Source organism: Mastigoproctus giganteus, chromosome 8 (genome assembly GCF_048544385.1).
Source record: "Mastigoproctus giganteus isolate SK-2022 chromosome 8, ASM4854438v1, whole genome shotgun sequence".
NCBI lineage: Eukaryota > Metazoa > Arthropoda > Arachnida > Uropygi > Thelyphonidae > Mastigoproctus > Mastigoproctus giganteus.
Window position 1 is genome coordinate 224,872,149 of NC_143582.1, and position 21,631 is coordinate 224,893,779.

The 21,631-nt window shown below is 36.6% G+C and overlaps 1 protein-coding gene across 1 annotated transcript in view; it reads right to left on the reverse strand.

Annotated features, from left to right (window-relative positions):
* The window catches only part of LOC150082373 (meiosis inhibitor protein 1-like), a 183,615-nt gene that overhangs the window by 47,719 nt on the left and 114,265 nt on the right, over window positions 1–21,631 (reverse strand). Inside the window, exons 10-11 of the mRNA XM_090380496.1 lie at window positions 15,607–15,714; window positions 14,121–14,231 (exon numbers count right to left, since the gene is read on the reverse strand). Of these exons, the coding sequence (XP_090236622.1) occupies window positions 14,121–14,231; window positions 15,607–15,714 (219 nt within the window). The remainder of the gene's footprint in view (window positions 1–14,120; window positions 14,232–15,606; window positions 15,715–21,631) is intronic.

Here is a 21,631-nt window from a genome sequence, read left to right on the forward strand (position 1 = left end):
TACTTGCATGTACATCAATGCTAGGAGTATAGTTAATACATTTGATGAGCTTGAAGTGCTAGTCAAAATATCAAAGGCAGTATTGTTGGGATATCAGAGACGTGGTGTCACACAGACAAGCAGTGCAGAATTGGAATTTGAGGAGTACAATGTGTACAGAAAGGATAGACAGTGCAGGAAAGGAGGAGGGGTTACACTGTTAGTTAAGAAACACAAAATCTAAGGAAATGCATCAAATTGATGTTGGTAGACAATGCAATATTGAGTCTGTTTGGTGTGACATAAGCACTGGGAAAGAAAAAATGAGTAGGTGTGTGTGTTATAGGCCTAATGAATCTGATGAGTACAATGAGCAACTGTACAGAGAAATAGAGGGCCAGTAAATCAAAGTGTCTTATAATGGGGAATTTTAATTTCCCAGAGATTGACTGGAATTTGTGGGTTGGTCACTCACACACTAGCAAGGCTTTTGTGGATTTATTGAATGATTGTTTTCTACAGCAGCATGTTCGGGAGGCAACAAGAGGAAGTAATACTCTTGATCTGATTATCAGTAGTGATTCTTCATGCATTAAGAATCTGCAGATAAAGGAACCACTAGGTGGCAGTGATCACAGTATATTGAAGTGGGATTTACTCAAAGAGCAAACTACCATCATGAGTAAAGAGAAGGGTTTTTGCTTTCGTAAAGGTGACTACGGTGGTCTCAGACAGTATTTAAATTCTATACATTGGAACCAACTGATGATGTTACCAACAGCAAATTCAAACTGGGAAGCATTTAAAGAATTAATCTTGGAAGCTACTAAGCTTTTCATACCAACTAAGAAATATTGTTCAAGGTTTAGGCCTAAATGGATGTCAGATGAACTAATGAGACATATGGCAGAGAAGAAAAATGCATGGGATGCATATATATTATCAGACGACACAGAAGCCTAGTAAAAAAATATAAGCTAGTCTGTAATCAAGTCACAAAGGAGGTTAGGCAGGCGAAGGCAGATTACGAGAAATCTTTGGCAAAGGATGCTAAGAAAAACAGCAAAGAGTTCTTTACATATGTAAACTCTAGAAGGAAGGAGATGATTCAGATTGGTCCACTTGATATCGATGGTTCAACTGTTGATGATCCTGCTCAAGTAGCTAACAAACTAAATGAATATTTTGCATCTACATTCACACATGAGGAGTTATTCAGGGAAGGGAATAAATACTACAGGTGTATTCAACTCTGGCAGTAAGCTAGATAATATTGTAATAACTGAGAGTAAAGTGGAGGAGAAAATTCCTTCATCACATACTTTGTGATAAAGGAAATCGCCTGCGGGCGATAAGACATTCCGGTTAATAATTCAGGAACCAAGCATTTCCAGACCTATGTTGATGTAAAATATTTTTATTGTCTACATATGAAGAACTCATTCCTGAAGTTATGCCGTGTATATCCATATATATATATATATATATATATATTTAATATTTAAAAATATATATGTTATATGATATTTATTACAATAATATAATTATAAAAATTACATTTCATAATACAAATTATATATATACAGTATATAATTTTATTCTTTATATAGAGGTACTAAGTAAACATCAATTATAGATCATCACAAAATTAAAAAAAAATACTGTACATCTTTTATAATGAAATAAACATATAAATTAAAAAAATAATAATAAGTTTAAGTAACTTAAACCCAAATTATGTGGCACCCCAATTGAAAAAAAAAGTTGATAGCGTAAACAGATTCAAGGCAGAACTAGACAAACATTTGGGGCAAGTGGATGGGTGAAATGAAAAGGGTGTGTGTGTGTGTGTGTGTGTGTTTGTTTTTTTTTTTTTTTTTTTTTTTTGGCTGATGAAGGAAATCAATTGCATCATGTGCCCTTGCTAATGCTAATATATGACAGGAAACAATGATACAATATATCTAATATTATTCTGTCAGTCAGCTTGGATAGAATACTGTAATGAATGCTGTGCAGATAGTATTCTGTATCCATCTATATGCCTGGCAGCCAGGCTAACAAGAAGGAATTTTGACAGCTGTAATTTCACTACTCTTTTATTTCCAAGACCATGTAGACTATAAGTCAAAATAATATTTCAGAGGCCAGAGTATTAATGACTTGCTGAGCACTGATGACACTTGCTATCACTGTGTGTGCCTCATATATTTCAGGGATTCTAGATCCTTGCATATTTTGAATTTGTTAAAAACAACTGAACAAGAAAAGCTTTTTTATTTTTTAATCTAGAATGGCTACAATTTCTCTTTACAATAGGTGGCATTTTGGTTGCACAAACACAACGATTTATTTTTTATTTTTTGAAGTTATTTTCTTTCTTTCTTTCTTTTTGTTGAAGGAATCAGCCTCAGACACTATGGAATACATATACTTTACACTGACAAATGTAAAGTACTACATATAGGAAACAGCAACCCCAGAGCAACGTATCAACTCTGTGGTACTACACTGTCAGTGGTAGAGAATGAAAAGGACCTGGGGGTAATTGTGCAGGCAGATATGAATTTCTCTGAGCAGTGCAGATGGGCTGCAAGAGTGGTGTCTTGTAAATGATATACAGGAATTTTTCTAGCAGGGATAAGGAGGTGATTATTCCCTTATATAAGGCAATGGTCAGGCCACACCTTGAGTACTGTAAACAGGTCTGGAGGCCTCATTTCAAGAAGGATGTAGAGCTGCTGGAATGAGTACAGAGAAGGGCAACAAGATTAGTGAATGGAACAAAGGGTTGCTCTTACGAAGAAAGGATTAAGTTTTGCAAATTACAGTGTCTGGAGACTAGGCACCGGTGAGGTGATCTGATAGAGGTGTATAAAGCCTTGAATGGTTTGAGCATGCTCAATACCGATGGGATTCTTCCTCTTGCTCAGAATAATCACGTGAGAGGGCATAAATTCAGATTGAGGAAAGACAGATGTAGGATAGATGTGTGAAAATTTGCCTTTAGCCAGCAGGTAGCTGGTTGGTGGAACAGACTTCCATCCCTTGTTGTGGAAGTTGATAGCCTAAATAAATTTAAGGCACAGCTGGACCGGTATTTTGAACGAACGGAGGGGTGAAATGGAAGTGTTTTTTTTTTTTTTTTTTTTTTGGCTGATGCTGCATAAGCTTGCTTTCTTGCATCATATGCCTCTACTAATGCTAATGCTAATCAACCATTGAAGCATATGATGAAATATGTTTATCAACAAAATATGAAATTTGAATGGAACAAGCACTTCAAAGATGGGCAAAATATCATTGTGGATGATGCAAGGTATGGGAGACATTACATGTCAACAAATGGCAAATAAGAATCGAAGATAACGATTCAAGTTAAATATCGTACAGCAGTGCCATCATATTTGGTATTTTGTTCCAAGTTTTTAACAGGAAATCAGAAACAACAGATGAAATTCAAAAGAACAGGAAATTTGTGAACTGTGTTCCAAGTTTATTAAAAACAATGATATGGGATGAAATATAGTGTTATCTTTATGACATGCAGATGAGCTGCAACTCCTCTGAACAGAAGTCTCCCATATCTCTAGGAAGAAAAAAAAATGGGATAACAGGTCTACATGCAAAGTTATATTTACACTATAATTATTTCTTGACTATAAAGGCCTAAGTCATCATGAATTTACAGTAGGCAATACTATTAAATATCTCACAACTTAGTCAATCTAAGGGGAAGGAAATATTAGGAATTACTTTATAACAATGTTCCAGTTATTGTGCAACATAACTTATAAATATAGGTTAGAGGCAGGGACTAAGGTTACATATGCAACTTCACTGAGAGTGCTTATTTGCAATATTAAATTAGCATATGAAATAGGTACTCAAATCAACAACAGACACAGGCCATGGTTATACAGGAGTTGTCTCTGAAAGATTTTTTTATTTTTTTTGAACATAGTAAAGATGCAGAAATGCAACACGATATTCATTCAAGATGGATGCTACTTTATGAGAAACAAGAAAAATAGATATCACATGTTGCACATTATGAAGAGCATTAAATTTGAAAAAAAAAAAAAAAAAAAAAAAAAAAAGAACTTTTTAAAATGTGAAAATTGAAGTGTAGAATTGTACATACATATATTTAAAAATTTTTTTAGAAGTGTATGTATGTATGTATAATAAACAGAAAGGTTGAAATTAAACAAAAGGTTAGCAACTTTCCTATGAATAGCTAGGTATGCTGAAAGTCCATTCTAAACAAAGTTTTAACATCCTTCTTAATTGAGTACAATATGTCCCTTCAAGGATAAGACACTTTAAAGTCATATTGAATGGGTACAGAAGAAGAATTCCTTCATTATTGTATTCCAGCATCACAGCCACATTTTAGTGGCTGTGATCCTGGCATATAATAATGAACACTTTCAATGATGCTGCAATTGGAGGTGACCGGATAAATGTGCACATGAAAAAAGCCCACACGAAAATTCCACACAAAAAAAACCCCACTGTCATAAATGCTCACATGAAAAATAGCCACACAGAAAATTGCTCACACGGAAGAATGCTCAAATTATTTTTAGTTTACAAAAAACAAATTATTTCATATTTCAGAATGCAACAAAACGTTGAATTTATATATTTTATTTCTACTTCTACATGATGTATTTTGATATAACTATTGATATAAAACTTTTGATTTTAATATAAAATAGAATATTTGGATGTAAATGTTTGTAATGGAAATTACAGGAAATAAAATGCTCTGGTTTTATTGCTACTAAAGCCTTTTATTTTATTTATAAAAATAAATTATTCTTTCTCTGTCTTATAAAGTGAACAGTCAACACTTTTTTGGTTTTTTATCAACAAACAACTAATTCAGACATATTTCAGTGATTTATTTATTTGTCAAGGATTTGAATAGAATTTTCATTACTGTAAGTTGCAAGTATTTCAGTTTGTCTTCTACCTGCTCATATTTCTGCACAAAAGTGGCAACCAAGTCATGCAGTGCAACATATCTTCTCTTTTTCACCTCTAGATGATCTGCCAGTGTCAATCTGTGGCAAACCAGGTCCCTCTTCAGTCCATCAAACAAAAATCACATGCTGGGATGACTGCAGTGGAATAGGGAATTAAGTGCATTGTGAAATTGGGGATCTCTACCTGCTGCACCCTCAATGTATGTGAAAAAGGAAGTACATGGGCACCTCATTATAGCTATCTTCATCTGGAAATGTGGCAGTCAGCTCATCAAAGATACTCCTCACATGATGGACTGGGACAAAGGTTAATGCAGCAAGAGACTTCAGCTTGAGTGTTATTAGCATTAGCAGAGGCATATGATGCAAGAAAGCAAGCTTATTCAGCATCAGCCAAAAAAAAAAAAAAAACTCCACTCCCATTTCACCCCTCCATTCGTTGGAAATACCTGTCCAGTTGAGCTTTAAATTTGTTTAGGCTATCAACTTCAACAACAAGTGATGGAAGTCGGTTCCACCAACCAACCACCCGCTGGCCAAAGGCAAATTTCCGCACATCTATCTGACATCCGTCCTTCCTCAATTTGAATTTATGCCCTCTGAGGTGATTATTCTGAGCAAGATGAAAAATCCCATTGGCATTGAGCATGCTCAAACCATTCAAAGCCTTATACACCTCTATCAGATCACCTCGCCGGTGCCTAGTCTCCAGACTCTGTAATTTGCAAAACTTAAGCCTTTCTTCGTAAGAGCAACCCTTTGTTCCATTCAATAATCTTGTTGCCCTTCTCTGTACCCGTTCCAGCAGCTCTACATCCTTCTTGAAATGAGGCCTCCAGACCTGTATACAGTACTCAAGATGTGGCCTAACCATTGCCTTATACAAGGGAATAATCACCTCCTTATCCCTGCTAGAAAAATTCCTGTATATCACTGACAAGACACCATGAGCTACTCTTGCAGCTCGTCTGCACTGCTCAGAGAACTTCATATTGCCTGCACAATTACCCCCAGGTCCTTTTCATTCTCCACCACTGTCAGTGTAGTACCGCAGAGTTGATACGTTGCTCTGGGGTTATTGTTTCCCATATGTAGTACTTTACATTTGTCAATGTTAAACTTCATTTGCCACCTAAACATAAACATAAGTTAAACATAAGAAAGGCACCTGGGGTGGATGGGATCTATCCAGTTATTTTAAAGGAGGCAGCAAAGCAACTAAGCAAACCCTTAGCCATAATTATGAGAGCATCCTTGGACTCAGGGGAGGTTCCCACGGACTGGAGATGTGCAAATGTGTCCCCAATTCACAAAGGTGGATCGAAGGGTGACACGAGTAATTACAGACCAGTTAGTTTAACTTCTGTTCCGGGTAAAATAATGGAGTCGCTGGTTAAAGATGCATTGCAGGATCATCTAGACAAGACTGCAGCAATAATTCAAACACAGCATGGGTTTGTTAAGGGAAAGTCTTGTCTGACAAATTTGATTGGTTATTATGATGTGGTCACAAAGGAACTGGATGCAAAAAATAATTTTGATATCATATACTTGGATTTCAGGAAAGATTTTGACACTATTGCGCATGGAAGACTACTGTACAAATTGGAGCAGAATGGTATTAAGGGTAAGTTGCTACAATGGATAAAAGGATGGTTAAGTGGGAGAAGACAGAGAGTGGTAATCAATGGGTGCTGCTCTTCGTGGACTAATGTTATTAGTGGAGTCCCACAGGGTTCGGTGTTGGGTCCACTGTTGTTTTGTGTATTTATCAATGATATACATGAAGGTATATCAGGCTTAATGTCGAAGATTGCAGATGACACAAAGGTTGGCAGGGTTGTTAAAGACAGTAATGGCAGTGTGCTACTGCAACAGGATCTAGATAATTTGGGCAGATGGGCTAAGAAGTGGCAACTGAAGTTCAACCTTGACAAATGCAAAGTACTGCATATGGGTAGAAGTAACCCCAGAGAAACGTACCAACTGTGTGGTACTACACTTAAGGTGGTAGAAAATGAAAAAGACCTGGGAGTAATTGTGCAGTCAGATATGAAGTTTTCTGAGCAATGCAGACAGGCATCCAGGGCAGGTCATGGGGTTTTGTCAATGATATATAGGAATTTTGCTAGCAGGGAAAAGGAGGTGATTGTCCCTCTGTATAAGGCAATGGTCAGGCCACGCCTTGAGTACTGCGTACAGGTCTGGAGGCCTCATTTTAGGAAGGATGTAGATTTGCTTGAGCGTGTACAGAGAAGAGCAACACGATTGGTGAGGGGAATGAAGGGATTCTCTTACCAAGAGAGGCTTAAGTTCTGCAAATTGCAGTGGCTGGAGACTAGGCACCTGCGCGGTGATCTGATTGAGGTCTTTAAGGCCTTGAATGGGTTGAGCACGCTGAATTCTGATGGGATCCTTCCACTTGTTCAGATTACCAACCTACGGGGACATAAGTTCAAATTAAGAAAGGACAGAGGTAGAATAGATGTGCGGAAATTTGCCTTTAGCCAGCGGGTGGTTAATTGCTGGAACAAACTTCCATCTGTCGTTGTGGAAGTTGATAGGTTAAATAAATTTAAGGAGGAACTGGACAGGCATTTGGAGGGAATGGTGTGATTTTTTTTTTTTTTTTTTTTGGCTGATGCTGCATAAGCTCCTACACTTGCTTTCTTGCATCATGTGCCACTACTACTACTACTACTACCTCTCAGCCCATCTGTTCAACCTTTCCAGATCCTGTTGCAGCAGCATAGCGTCAGTAGTGTCTTTAACGACCCTGCCAACCTTTGTATCATCTGCAAACTTGGACATTAAACTTGATATCCCATCATCAATATCATTCATAAACACCAAAACAACAACGGACCCAACACTGAACCTTGAAGAACTCCACTAATAACATTAGTCCACGTTGAGCAGTGTCCATTGATTACCACTCTCTGTCTTCTGCCACTCAACCATCCCCTTATCCATAGCAGCAATTTGCCTCCAATGCCACACTGCTCCAATTTGTGCAGCAGTCTTCCATGTGCAACAGTATCAAAAGCCTTTCTAAGATCCAAATATATAATATCAAAGTTATTCCCTGCATCCAGTTCTTTTGTGACTACATCACAGTATCCAATCAAATTGGTCAGGCAAGACCTGCCCTTAACAAAACCATGCTGCGTCTGAGCTATAACTGAATTCTTGTCTAGATGTTCCTGCAGTGCTTCTTTAACCAGTGCCTCCATTAATTTACCTGGAACAGAAGTTAAACTAACAGGTCTATAATTACTTGTGTCAGCCTTTGATCCTCCTTTGTGAATTGGGGTTACATTTGCACATCTCCAGTCTATGGGTACCTCCCCTGAGTCCAAAGAAGCTCTCATAATTATGGCTAGGGGTTTGCATACTTCCTTTGCTGCCTCCTTTAATATAACTGGATAGATCCCATCCACCCCAGGTGCCTTTTTTATGTTTATCCTCAACAATCTCTCCTCCACTTTTCTCTCAGTTATTACAAAATCATCCAGCTCACTGCCAATGTTTACTTTACCTACATCATTCTCCTTCCTGAATAACTCCTCATGCGTGAATGTAGATGCAAAATACTCATTTAGATTGTTAGCCACCTGAGCAGGATCCTCAACTGTTGAACCATCAATATCCAGTGGACCAATCTGATTCATCCCTTTCCTTCTCGAGTTCAAATATGTAAAGAACTCTTTTCTGTTTTTCATTGCATCCTTTGCCTAGGATTTTTCGTAGTTTGCCTTTGCCTGCCTAATCTCCTTTGTGACTTGGTTACAGACCAACTTATATCTATCATAGGCTTCCATGTCACCCATTAATTTGTATGTATCCCATGCATTTTTCTTCTCTGCCACATGTCTCATTAGTTCATCCGACAACCATTTAGGCCTAAACCTTGAACAATATTTCTTAGTTGGTATGTAAAGCCTGGTAGCCTCCAAGATTAGTTCCTTGAATGCTTCCCATTTTGAGTTTGCTGTTGGTAACATCATCAGTTGGTCCCACTGTATAGAATTTAAATACTGTCTCAGACCATCATAGTCGCCTTTACGAAAACAAAAACCCTTCCCTTTACCTCTGATGGTAGTTACCTCCTTGAGTATATCCCACTTCAACACACTGTGATCACTGCCACCTAGTGGTTCATTTATCTGCAGATTCTTAATGCATGAAGAATCACTACTGATAATCAGATCAAGAGTATTGCTCCCTCTTGTTGCCTCACGAACATGCGGATGTAGAAAACAATCATCCAATAAATCCACAAAAGCCTTGCTAGTGTGCGAGTGACCAACCCACAAATTCCAGTCAATATCTGGGAAATTAAAATCCCCCATTATAAGACTCTCTGATTTACTGGCCCACTCTATTTCCCTGTACAATATCTTATTATACTCATCAGAGTCATTAGGCCTATAGCACACTCCTACTCTCAATTTTGATCTCCCAATGCTTATGTCACACCAAACTGAATCGACACTGCACTGTCCAGCGATGTCCACTGGCTTCACTTCCTTGGACCTTATGTGTTTCTTAATTAATAGCATAACCCCTCCTCTCCTCCTGTCCTGTCTATCCTTTCTATACACATTGTATTCCCCAAATTCCAGTTCCGCATTACTTATATCTGTGTGACACCACGTCTCTGATATCCCAACAATATCTGCCTTTGATGTTTTGAGCAATACCTCAAATTCATCAAATTTATTTACCAAACTCCTAGCATTGGTGTACACGCAAGTATACATGCACCTGTTCCTATTCTTAGCTACCCTAACACAACCCATGTGTTTACTTGTACCGCAATGACTACCAGCAGTCTCTGAAATATCCTGCATCTTGTTTTTCAAAATATATATTATTTTTATAATACAGGTGACCCCCGCTTAACGCTGATAGTTCGTTCCGGAAAAACAGAGCGCTAAGTGAATCCGCGCTAAGCGAGCGCCATATTCCCATAAGGTAACATATGTATTTGTGAGTTGCGGTCTATTCCACAGGATATTTTCTAATCAATAATAAATGGTAGTGAAAATATGCACCAATGTCTATTAAAAATATTTAATATTCAAAATTTTGTACATATGAAATATTCTACATTATATACACATATAATTATGAGGTAATTAACTAACGAAAATCATGAATTTATTAATTCAATGGCCCTGTGCTCTCGAGTTTTCGTATCTTTGGACTGAAAAATGTGTCAATTTTGGGTTGTGCTTTGGCCCTCTTCCTCCCATTGTTCAACATCATGTAGGGATTCATTTCTTTCTTCAAATTTCTTATTACCTTGGCACTTCGTTCCATGTCAGGGTCGTTCTCCCGGAAATAATCACACTTTTTTTCGAAGTGTTCAAAAGCTTCACTAAGTCCTTTTGCAGTCAGCGACTTCATCGGTTCTTCATCTATAGTATCTTGATCATCATCTCCCTCAATAGCAAGCTCTTGTTCTTTTATAATTTCCATTAGTTCTTCATTAGAGAGGCCATCCCTGTCGTTGTCGATCATCTCTTGTACGATGTCTTCGTTAATTTCGTGTAATCCTGCTTCTTTTCCGAGCTCAACAATTTGTGTTTTAACATTTTCAACGGAATCATCAGGTTCCTGGGAATGCTTTATGCAATTTTTCCAAACTTTCCTCCACACTCCATTCATGGTTTTCTGAGTCACTTCATCCCAGGCACTTGAAATGTTGTAGATGGCGGTTTTAATGTTATAGGATTTCCAAAACTCCTTTAAGCTCGGTACATTTTCAGTGTTGATGGCTTTAATAGCTTGGGAAAAGGTGTTCCTTATGTAGTACGCTTTAAATGTGGCAATTACTCCTTGGTCCATTGGTTGGATCAGAGACGTAGTGTTTGGAGGCATGTAAAAAACTTTTATGTGATTGTTCAAGTCTTCTAAGCCCTCTTTGCTTGGGTGTCCTGGCGCATTGTCCATGATTAGAATAGCTTTATAACCAACGTTATTTTTTGCACAATATTTTTCCACTGCAGGACAGAAGAACTCAGCATACCAATCAATGAAAAGCGGCCTGGTTACCCAAGCTTTTTTATTAGCCTTCCAGATTACAGGTAGGTTTGATTTAGCTAAACCTTTAAGAGCCCTTGGATTTTCGGAATGGTAAACTAATTAATTTAATTTTAATTTAAATTAATTTTAATTTAAGATCTTAATTTTAATTAGATTTTAATTTAAAATCCCCCGCAGCGTTACCACCCAACAACAAAGTTAACCGATCCTTCGCCGCTTTGAAGCCTGGCATGTTTTTTTCTTCTTTCGATATGAAACTTCTTTTAGGCATTCGTTTCCAAAAAAGACCTGTTTCATCTATATTAAAAACTTGTTGGGCAGTATAACATCCCTGTTCAATAATTTTAACAAATTCTCTTTTGAAAGTTTCGGCTCCTTGTTGATCCGCACTTGCAGTTCTCCGTGTATTGCTACGTTGTGCAGGTTATAGCACTTTCTAAATCTATCAAACCAGCCCTTACTAGCGTTAAATGGTTTTTTATTGCAGGAAAAGTACTGTAAATCAATTATGGTGTAACTCATGGAGAATGTTTATGGAATTTCCAAAACAGTAAAACAAACAAATTTTATGTACTTCGGGTGACCACAAGGTCAGAGGAGTTCAGAAGACCAGAGAATACTGTACAAGAAACAGCACCGCATTTAGCACTCATGGGATTGATTGTGTGAAAAACATTTCGCAAGTTATAGTTCCCACAGTAAAACAAAAGAAGAGATAGGGAGTAAATCTATTTTTAGTATCTTTCTATTACAGGTCAGAACAGAAAATGCAGACTTCGTAACAACATATGACACTGGATGGTAAATTTTTTCAACTTGTGTACTAAAAAAGAATTTCTCCCTTGAAACTATCCACACCAAGAAAATAAGAGCATATTGAAAGTTTAAATTTTGTACATAGAGTAGAAATTATAAAAATAATTACTGTAGTTAATTTCATGGTGGCTATTTTCTCCTTTTGCCAAAAAAAAAAAAAAAAAAGGCTCAAAACAGACTGAACTGAAGACGGATTTGCCAAAAATTCAATCTGTATGCTAGTAAAATAGCGTTACAGTGAGTTTTGACAGCGTTATAGTCAGATACGGGTTATAATATAAGAATCAGCGTAAAGCGAACCGCGTTATAACGGGGGCCTGCTGTATCAGTATAATATATTATTATATTATACTGATATTATATTTATATCAGTTTCAAATTCAGTCTTCAAGCCAACATTGCTGAGTTTCCTGATGAGACTCGGACACAGATGGAAATAGCACCCTTTGACCTCAGCATGTGGAAAGGCAATCCTCACTGCATTCATGCAAGCTCTCTCAAAATCCACTAAAACCTTTTGAGGCACTAGATTTGGAATCAACAGCTTCGTGATTTCAAGCATTTTATTATAAGCATCCAAGTTCTTTTTCTGTAACAAAATGTAAATACATGGGGGATATGAGTTACCCACCTAGGCATGCCACGTATACAGTTGGTAAAACATGTTTGGAACTTTATCAAAGGTGCCATCTCTGTTAATTATATCTTTGTTCAATTCAACCAAGAGTTCTTTATCACCTAAAACCAGAATTCTGTCTGGGTCATCCACACCTGAATCATGAAATATCAGTTGATGGTACTTCTCAGGAATGTCAAAATTTATTGTTGTTGGATTAAGCAAATGACCGTCAACCCCAGGGGTTCACATCTGGTGAGTATGGGCTTGGCACACCCAGGGTCCTGAGCTGGATATCATCATTCTTCTCTTTCTTGGTGATTCCTTTCTACTTCTCTCTCTCTCTCTTTCTCTCAGGGTAACCCGATTTTTTTTTCGGCCAGTGCAGCATAAGCCTCAGGCTTCCATGCACCATATGGCTAATTATAATAATAATAATAATTTTCTGTGATTGAGAAGATTTCTCACAAGGGATGATTGTTTGGGCATATGGGGCAGCACATGTTACTCAACTCTGACAACACATTCCCCATCACACTGCGAGGAGTAGAACTAACTACTCTCATATATTGCCTCATTTTGCTTCTGGCAACGTTGGCTTCTGCTTTTTGAGGACAGGAATCATGACAATGTTCGGTTAGTTGTTGTACTACGTTGCCATATTTTGTCTTCATAACTGAATGACAATTGAGAGTGCAGCAGGTAGAGATCTCCAGTTTCCAGTAAGAATATGGAATCATCATGATGCAGCTCTTGAACGGTTGCCTAAAACTACAATCTGCTGTGAGGGATTTCACAATGCACTTACTTCCCTATTCCACTGCAGTCATCCCAGCATGTGTTTTTTGTTTGATGGACTGAAGAGGGACCTGGCTTGTCACAGATTGACACTAGCTAATGCACAGACAGGTTGTCTAGAGGTGAAAACGAGAAGATATGATGCACTGCATGACTTAGTTGCCACTTTTGTGCAGGAATATGAGCAGGCAGAAGACAAACAGAAATACTTGCAGAGATTGGCTAACTTACAGTAATTAAAATTCTATTCAAATCCTTGACAAATATATAAATCACTGAAATATGTCTGAATTAGTTGTTTGTTAATAAAAAACCAAAAAAGTGTTGACTGTTCACTTTGTAAGACAGAGAAACAGTAATTTATTTTTATAAATAAAATAAAAGGCTTTAGTTGCAATAAAACCAGAGCATTTTATTTCCTGTAATTTCCATTACAAACATTTACATCCAAATATTCTATTTTATATTAAAATCAAAAGTTTTATATCAAAAGTTATATTAAAATACATCATATAGAAGTAGAAATAAAATATATAAATTCAACATTTTGTTGCGTTTTGAAATATGAAATGATTTGCTTTTTGTAAACTAAAAATAATGTGAGCATTTATCCGTGTGAGCAATTTTCTGTGTGGGTATATTTCATGTGAGCATTTATAACAGTGAGGTTTTTTCTGTGCAGAATTTTGGTGTGGGCTTTTGTCAGGGAACCACAATTGTAGTAAGGCAGCATAGGATATATTCCAATAGTAATTTATGTTTCAATCTATTGCATTGAAATCTTTAAACTTTAAACCAAGTATAGCTGATGTAGTTTATTCATATCAAAATTTTATTTGGTAAATAGTGCAAAGAAAATGACCTACCCCTGTTGTCATTAATCCTGATAAAACAGCCAATGGTTAAATATAAGTATTGTAAAATGGGTCTAACTTCATCACACTGAAGATGTTCATTTTTGGACAGATAATTACACACTGAAGAAAGAAAAATATTGACAATATATATATATATAATTAAGTATTGTTTACACACACACACACACACACACACACACACACACACACACACACACACACACACACACACACACACACACACACACACAACATTGCCAAAAGTAATTAATCAATACATGAATGCAATAAAGAATATCTTTTATTGATACATTTAAACTGGCAGTGATGGAATGTTACCTGAAGATGCCTTTCCTTCGAAAATAATGATCCCACATTAATCAATAATTAATGATTAAAAGTCTTAAATTTTTTCTAGCTTCCTAAATATAGAGAAACATTTACTGCAATAGTGTCTGAAGATGATTTTTAGTTTTCAGAGTAACTGAGTGTAAGAATCTGTCAAGTAACCTGCCACCAGCTTAGCAACTACGTAAAAAGTTAAACAACGGTGGATCACTTGAAAAGTGCTGATGCTACAAAGTTTAGATTTATGAGTTTGTTTTCAGTTCCTCTCCCACTAGTTCTACAAATATCTAATCTTATGTGAGTTATCATTGAGAGATATGTTTTCATAATAAAGGAAAAAACACAAAAAATAATATTTACTACTACTTCTCTACGTTGCTAATCTGTGTTCAAATTTGGTGTGGTGTGAAGCATGACAAATTTGAAATAAATTTTGAAAAAAATCTAAAAATGGAAGTGAATAATTGCATCTAAAATATATATATATATATACTAAGTGATCGCTGAATTGTGACTGCCCCATTCATAATGGACTATGTTTCATTGCTTGCAGTATAAAAAGCTGAACAGCTTCCTACATTAGAACAGTGGTAATTTATGTATAGTTACAATGATTCCTCTTTTTCATACTCAACTATTATACAGATTCAATTTCTACTGTGGAATCATGCCTTTTCTACAGGTATTTTATGTGCAGTGCTCTTCTTAAATGGCACCAGTTATTTCACCTTGTTCTTCGAAATTTGGACCTCAACTAACTAGAATCCACTTGAAATGGATTCTAGTCAGTTTACTCCAAAAATATGGCAATATTTTTTCCCCTTCTTTTTCATTTATTTCTTCTGTCTATTCCCAGAACAATCTTCTACAGTATTTTTATTTTCTTTTGAAAATTATAGTTAACAAAAATTCATGTCAACAAGTTCCTTCTGGCTTCTCAACCCACCCACAGTATAACTATGTATTATAGATTCATAATCTCTTGTGTTTGAGGTATTGATAAAAAAAAAAAAACTCTTAACTCTTCTATTTACGTATCTCAATAATGTGATTTCAAAATTGCATTGGCACAGCAACATTTGAAAGAAAAATCTAATTTCTTCAAGACATTGCAAAATATTTTTAATCCAGTACACAAATTTCTAACCTTGAAATACAAGTTTCAGCTCTTCTTCTACATTAAAACAACTTTCTGATGAAAATGACTTCTGATGGCACCAGAGTAAAAATTCCATAAACAGCTGCATTGACATACCTGTACTTAATAACATTATATTAATGCATACATGAATTTTATTCAGAATGTATATTCATTATATTTCATAATCAATTTTATAATCAAAATGACGTTAAGATATAATATATGATAAATGATGTTAATGATAAATGTAATATATGAGAGATGAATAGATGTAATATATGATTAATGATGTTAAGATGTAACTACCATCAAAGGTAAAAAGAAGGGTTTTTTTGCTTTTGTAAAGATGACTACAGTGGTCTCACACAGTTTTTAAATGCTACACAGTGGGATCAGCTAATGATGTTACCAATAACAAACCAAAATGATGCCAATTTAATTAATTAATTTAACTAATTTGGTAGATGGCTACATTAAAATGATGCGTTTGCACTAACCTATATGTTAGTCAATAGCAAATTCAAAATGGGAAGCATTCAAGGAATTAATCTTGGAAGTTACTACGCTTTTCATACCAACTAAGAAATACTGTTCAAGTTTTAAGCCTAAACAGATGTCAGATGAACAAATGAGACTCATGGAAGAGAAGAAAATGGTGGATGGGATGCATATAAATTATCAGGAGACACAGAACCCTATGGCAGATATAAGCTATAAAGGTATAAATAAAATTTAGTATTAGTCTGTAATCAAGTTATTATGGAGTCCCTCAGGGTTCAGTGTTGGGTCCATTGTTGTTTTCTGTATTTATAAATGATATCGATGATGGTATATCAAGCTTAATGTCCAAGTCTGCAGACGATACAAAGGTTGGCAGTGTTGTTAAGGACACTAATGACAGTATGCTGCTGCAACAGGATCTAGAAAAGTTGAGCAGATGGGCTGAGAGGTTGGGCTGAAATTGAAGTTTAACATTGAGAAATGTAAAGTACTACATATCGCAAGCAGTAACTCCCGAGTGACGTATCAACTCTGTGGTACTACACTGACAGTGGTAAAGAACGAAAAGGACTTGGTGGTAATTGTGCAGGCAGATATGAAGTTTTCTGAGCAGTGCAGACGGTCTGCAAGAGTAGCTCATAGTGTCTTGTCAAGGATATACAGGAATTTTTCTAGCAACGATAAAGAGGTGATTATCCCCTTGTATTAAGAATGGTCAGGCTACACCTTGAGTACTGTATACAGGTCTGGAGGCCTCATTTTAAGAAGGATGTAGATTCGCTGGAACGAGTACAGAGAAGGGCAACAAGATTAGTGAAAAAAGAAAGGCTTAAATTTTACAAATTACAGTATCTGGAGAGAAGGCACCTGCGAGGTGATCTGACTAAGGTGTATAAAGCCTTGAATGGTTTGAGCATGCTCAATGCTGATGGGATTCTTCCTCTTGCTCAGAATAATCACCTGAGAATAGATAAATTCAAATTGAGGAAAGACAGATGTAGGATAGATGGGCAGAAGTTTGCCTTTAGTCAGCAGGTAGTTGGTTGGTGGAACAGACTTACATCCTTTGTGGAAGTTGAGAGCCTAAATAAATTTAAGGCTGAGCTGGAGAGGTACTTGGAACAAATGGAGGAGTGAAATGGGAGCGGGTTTTTTTTTTTTTTTTTCGGCTGATGCTGCATAAGTTTGCTTTCTTGCATCATATGCCTCTACTAATGCTAATGCTAACTACTTTTGTGAATTGGGGATACATTTGCACACCTCCAGTCATGGGTGCCGGCAGTATGGTGCAAGTGCACTACCTTTGGATTTCAAACTAATACACAATTTTTAATATTTTTATTAATTTATTGAAACATAAGATATTGTATGTATTCGAAATTTGGTAAACAAAATATTTATTTCTCACATGCTCCTCCTTGAAAAATATCCTAACAGCGCCCATGCCTCCTCCTGTTTTCCCCAACTCAACCATCCTTTTATCCATTGTAGCAACTTATCCTTAATGCCATACTGTTCCAATTGGAACAGTAGTCTTCAATATGAAACAATATTAAAAGCTTTCCTCAAATCCAAGTATATGATATCAAAATTATTTTCTGCATCCAGTTCCTTTGTGATCACATCATAGTATACAATCAAATTAGTAGTAGTAGTGGCATGTGATGCAAGAAAGCAAGTATATGAGCTTATCCAGCATAAGCCAAAAAAAAAAAAAAAAAAAAACACTGCAATTTGCAGAACTTAAGCCTCTCTTAGTAAGAGGATCCCTTCATTCCCCTCACCAATCTTGTTGCCCTTCTCTGTACACGCTCAAGCAAATCTACATCCTTCCTAAAATGAGGTCTCCAGACCTGTATGCAGTACTCAAGGCGCAGCCTGACGATTGCCTTATACAGAGGGACAATCACCTCCTTCTCCCTGCTAGCAAAATTCCTATATATCATTGACAAAACCCCATGACCTGCCCTGGATGCCTGTCTGCATTGCTCAGAAAACTTCATATCTGACTGCACAATTACTCCCAGGTCTTTTTCATTTTCTACCACCTTAAGTGTAGTACCACACAGTTGGTACGTTTCTCTGGGGTTGCTTCTACCCATATGCAGTACTTTGCATTTGTCAAGGTTTGTTAAGGGAAAGTCTTGTCAGACAAGACTTTCCCTTAACAAACCCATGCTGTATCTGAATTATTGCTGCAGTCTTGTCTAGATGATCCTGCAATGCATTTTTAACCAGTGACTCCATTATTTTACCTGGAACAGAAGTTAAACTAACTGGTCTGTAATTACTCGTGTCACCCTTCGATCCCCCTTTGTGAATTGGGGATACATTGCACATCTCCAGTCCGTGGGGACTTCCCCTGAGTCCAAGGATGGTCTCATAATTATGGCTAAGGGTTTGCTTAGTTGCTTTGCCGCCTCCTTTAATATAACTGGATAGATCCCATCCATCCCAGGTGCCTTTCTTATGTTTAACTTCAACAATTTCTCCTCCACTTTGCTCTCAGTTATGACAAAATCATTAAGCATCCTGCTACAATTTGATAACCTTCTGCCATTTTCAAACCTTAATAACTCCTCATGTGTGAATGTAGATGCAAAATACTCATTCAGTTTGTTTGCTATCTGAGCAGGATCATCAACAGCCGAACCATCGATATCCAGTGGACCAATCAGATTCATCCTCTTCCTTTTAGAGTTTATGTAAAGAAATCCTTGCTGTTTTTCTTAGCATCTTTTGCCAAAGATTTCTCGTAATCTGCCTTCACCTGCCTAACCTCCTTTGTGACACGATTACAGACTAGCTTATATCTGCCATAGGCTTCTGAGTCGCTTGATAATTTATATGCATCCCATGCATTTTTCTTCTCTGTCACGAGTCTCATTAGTTCATTTGATAACCATTTAGGTCTAAACCTTGAACAATATTTCTTAATAGGTATGAAACTTTTAGTAGCATCCACAATTAATTCCTTGAATGCATCCCATTTAGAATTTACTGTTGGTAACATCGTCAGTTGATCCCACTGTACAGAATTTAAAAACTGTCTGAGACCATTGTACTCGCCTTTATGAAAGCATGTTTCAGACATTCCACGTAGTGATGTGATTTCAGACATTTAAAACATCACAACATTGAAAAACAGTTAGCACTCAGAAGCATTTTAGTCAGTATAGGAAAAGGTATAGCGTTTTTCTTTAACTCATGTGCCATCAGTGACATTAGATGAATTTATACTCTTTGTAAGAGTATCACGACAGTTGAGTTTTGCAATGAAAACTTTACAGAATACTACTAAATTTCACATAATCATTAATTGTAAATTATGGAAAAGATTTACGTTTTTTTTTGTTTTTTTTTGGTAGTTGTTGGCACATCGGTTTCTGTGGCCATAATGCACCTCCCAAGGTTTTTGCAGTACTTTGATCCAAGCCCGAGGCGGGATTCGAACCTGTGACCTTTGGGTTGCCAGGCAGGTACTTTACCCACCGAGCTAGCCAGATCGGTAGATTTATTATGGTTGACATATTTGTTAGTACAATTTTTGGTGAAATGTCGTTAGCTGAGTTGGATAGGATTAATGCATTTGATTGGATTCAATTATTACAACAGAAGCTATTTGATGCCTCAAGAGAGAGTCAATGAAATTAAAGCAAAATAAACATGCTCCGGTGGTCCTCTGACCTTACTGATCTCTGGAGGGAGGTCAACAGAGTGCATAAGAGGTTCCAACAAAGAAATTGTGGGATAACAAAGAATCTACTGCTAGGTTGAAAACTGAGTATCAATTAATCAAAAGAAAATATACCCGTTTAATAGCTAAAAGGAAATTTGATGCATGGAAAAACTTGCTGCAAACAGCTGGTAAATGAGGATCCATGGGGTATTATTCATAAGTTGTGTTTGCAAAAATTTGGGGATGTGATAAGTTTTATGCATTGTGAAGACTCTGAAACTGTAGGTTGGCTTGGCAGTGTTAATGTTATACTTGATTATGTCAGTGGATCTCATCATCATATGGATGAGGTGGCGCATTCTGATAGTATTGATCATGATCAGTTAGATTGTGGTTGTGTTAGCTATATTCAAAAGGAATCTTTTTCAATGGAAGATCTTAATTCAGCTGTTAGCAAAATTCATAATAAAAGGTGTCCTGGTATGGACCTCATTGAAGGGGAAGTTACTAAGTGTTTTTCAAACTGTTTCCTGAGCATCTTCTTCTTGTTTTCAACAAATGCCTGCTTGAAGGAATTGTTCCCTTGCCTCGGAAGGATGCTCTTCTTAAGATCATTTCGAAGTCACCTGAAAAACCTAAAACTGAGCCCCTCTTCTTGTCATCCAATTGCTCTTCTTCTGGCTTTGGGCAAGGTCTACGAATGCATGCTTTCACAGCGAATATTGCAATATACACAAGAAAATTTGGGGTTCTCAAATAAACAATATGGCTTTACTCCTGGTCATGGTACAGAGGATGCTTTAAAATCTTTGGTTAAATTGATTAGAAACTCAAATGCAAAATATGTTCTTCATTGATTTTGAAGGGGCTTTTGATAATATCTCTTGGGACAGTGTGTTATTGATACTTCACCTTGCAAAATGCTCCCATCAGCTTTATAGTGTCATTGTGGATTATTTTAAGGAAAGATCTTTTACGGTTAAGTCTAGTTGGAATTCGGTAACTAGATCAAGGATGTCCACAAGGATCTGTTTTTGGGCCACTAAAGCGGAAATTGGTATTAGAGGATTGGTTGCGGAAGGAATATAGTCATGTTCATATGATTGCACCTTGATAATCTTAGCTGAAGGCTCTTCACGGCTATAAATTGAACGCCAATCAAATGAAATAATAAAAGATCTGAATGCTTGGTGTGACTTCCATAAATTAACAATATCCAGGTCAAAAACAAAAATATTATTACAAAAGGGGAGCCTATCTGCTCGTAGAGAATCTCATGCTGATTAGTTGTGAAAGTTAAGTCCGTTAGGAATATTAAATATCTTGGAGTCTTCATTGACAGAGGTCTTAGAAAATTGATATGGGTGTCAAAACCTATCTGAAAAGGTTGCAAAATTTGTTAACATGATAGCAAGAATTGGGGTATTAGAGGTAGGGCACTATCTCTTCTTTATGACTGTGTTTTCCTTCCTATTATTTCTTATGTTATCTCAGTTTGGATAGGCTGTGTAAATTTTTAAAAAATAAGTAAGAAAACTGTATGGTGCTCCTGAAGATGGCTCTAGTTTGTAGAACTGTTTTCACTGATGCGCTACAGATTGTCACAAGGAAAATTCCAAATGACCTCTTTCTGATTTACAGAGTAATGACTTTTAACATTCAGCATGGAACTCCTTTTATTATTTGTGATCTTGAATTGGATTTGGCTAATGATCCTAAGAATGAGGCCAAGTGAATCTTAGATATCTTAATGACTCTTTGGAATCATAGATAGGCTAACTCAAATAAAGGTGAAATAACTCGTAGGTTCTTTCCATCTGTTGTTGAGATTCCGCCAGAAAAATGGTTAGT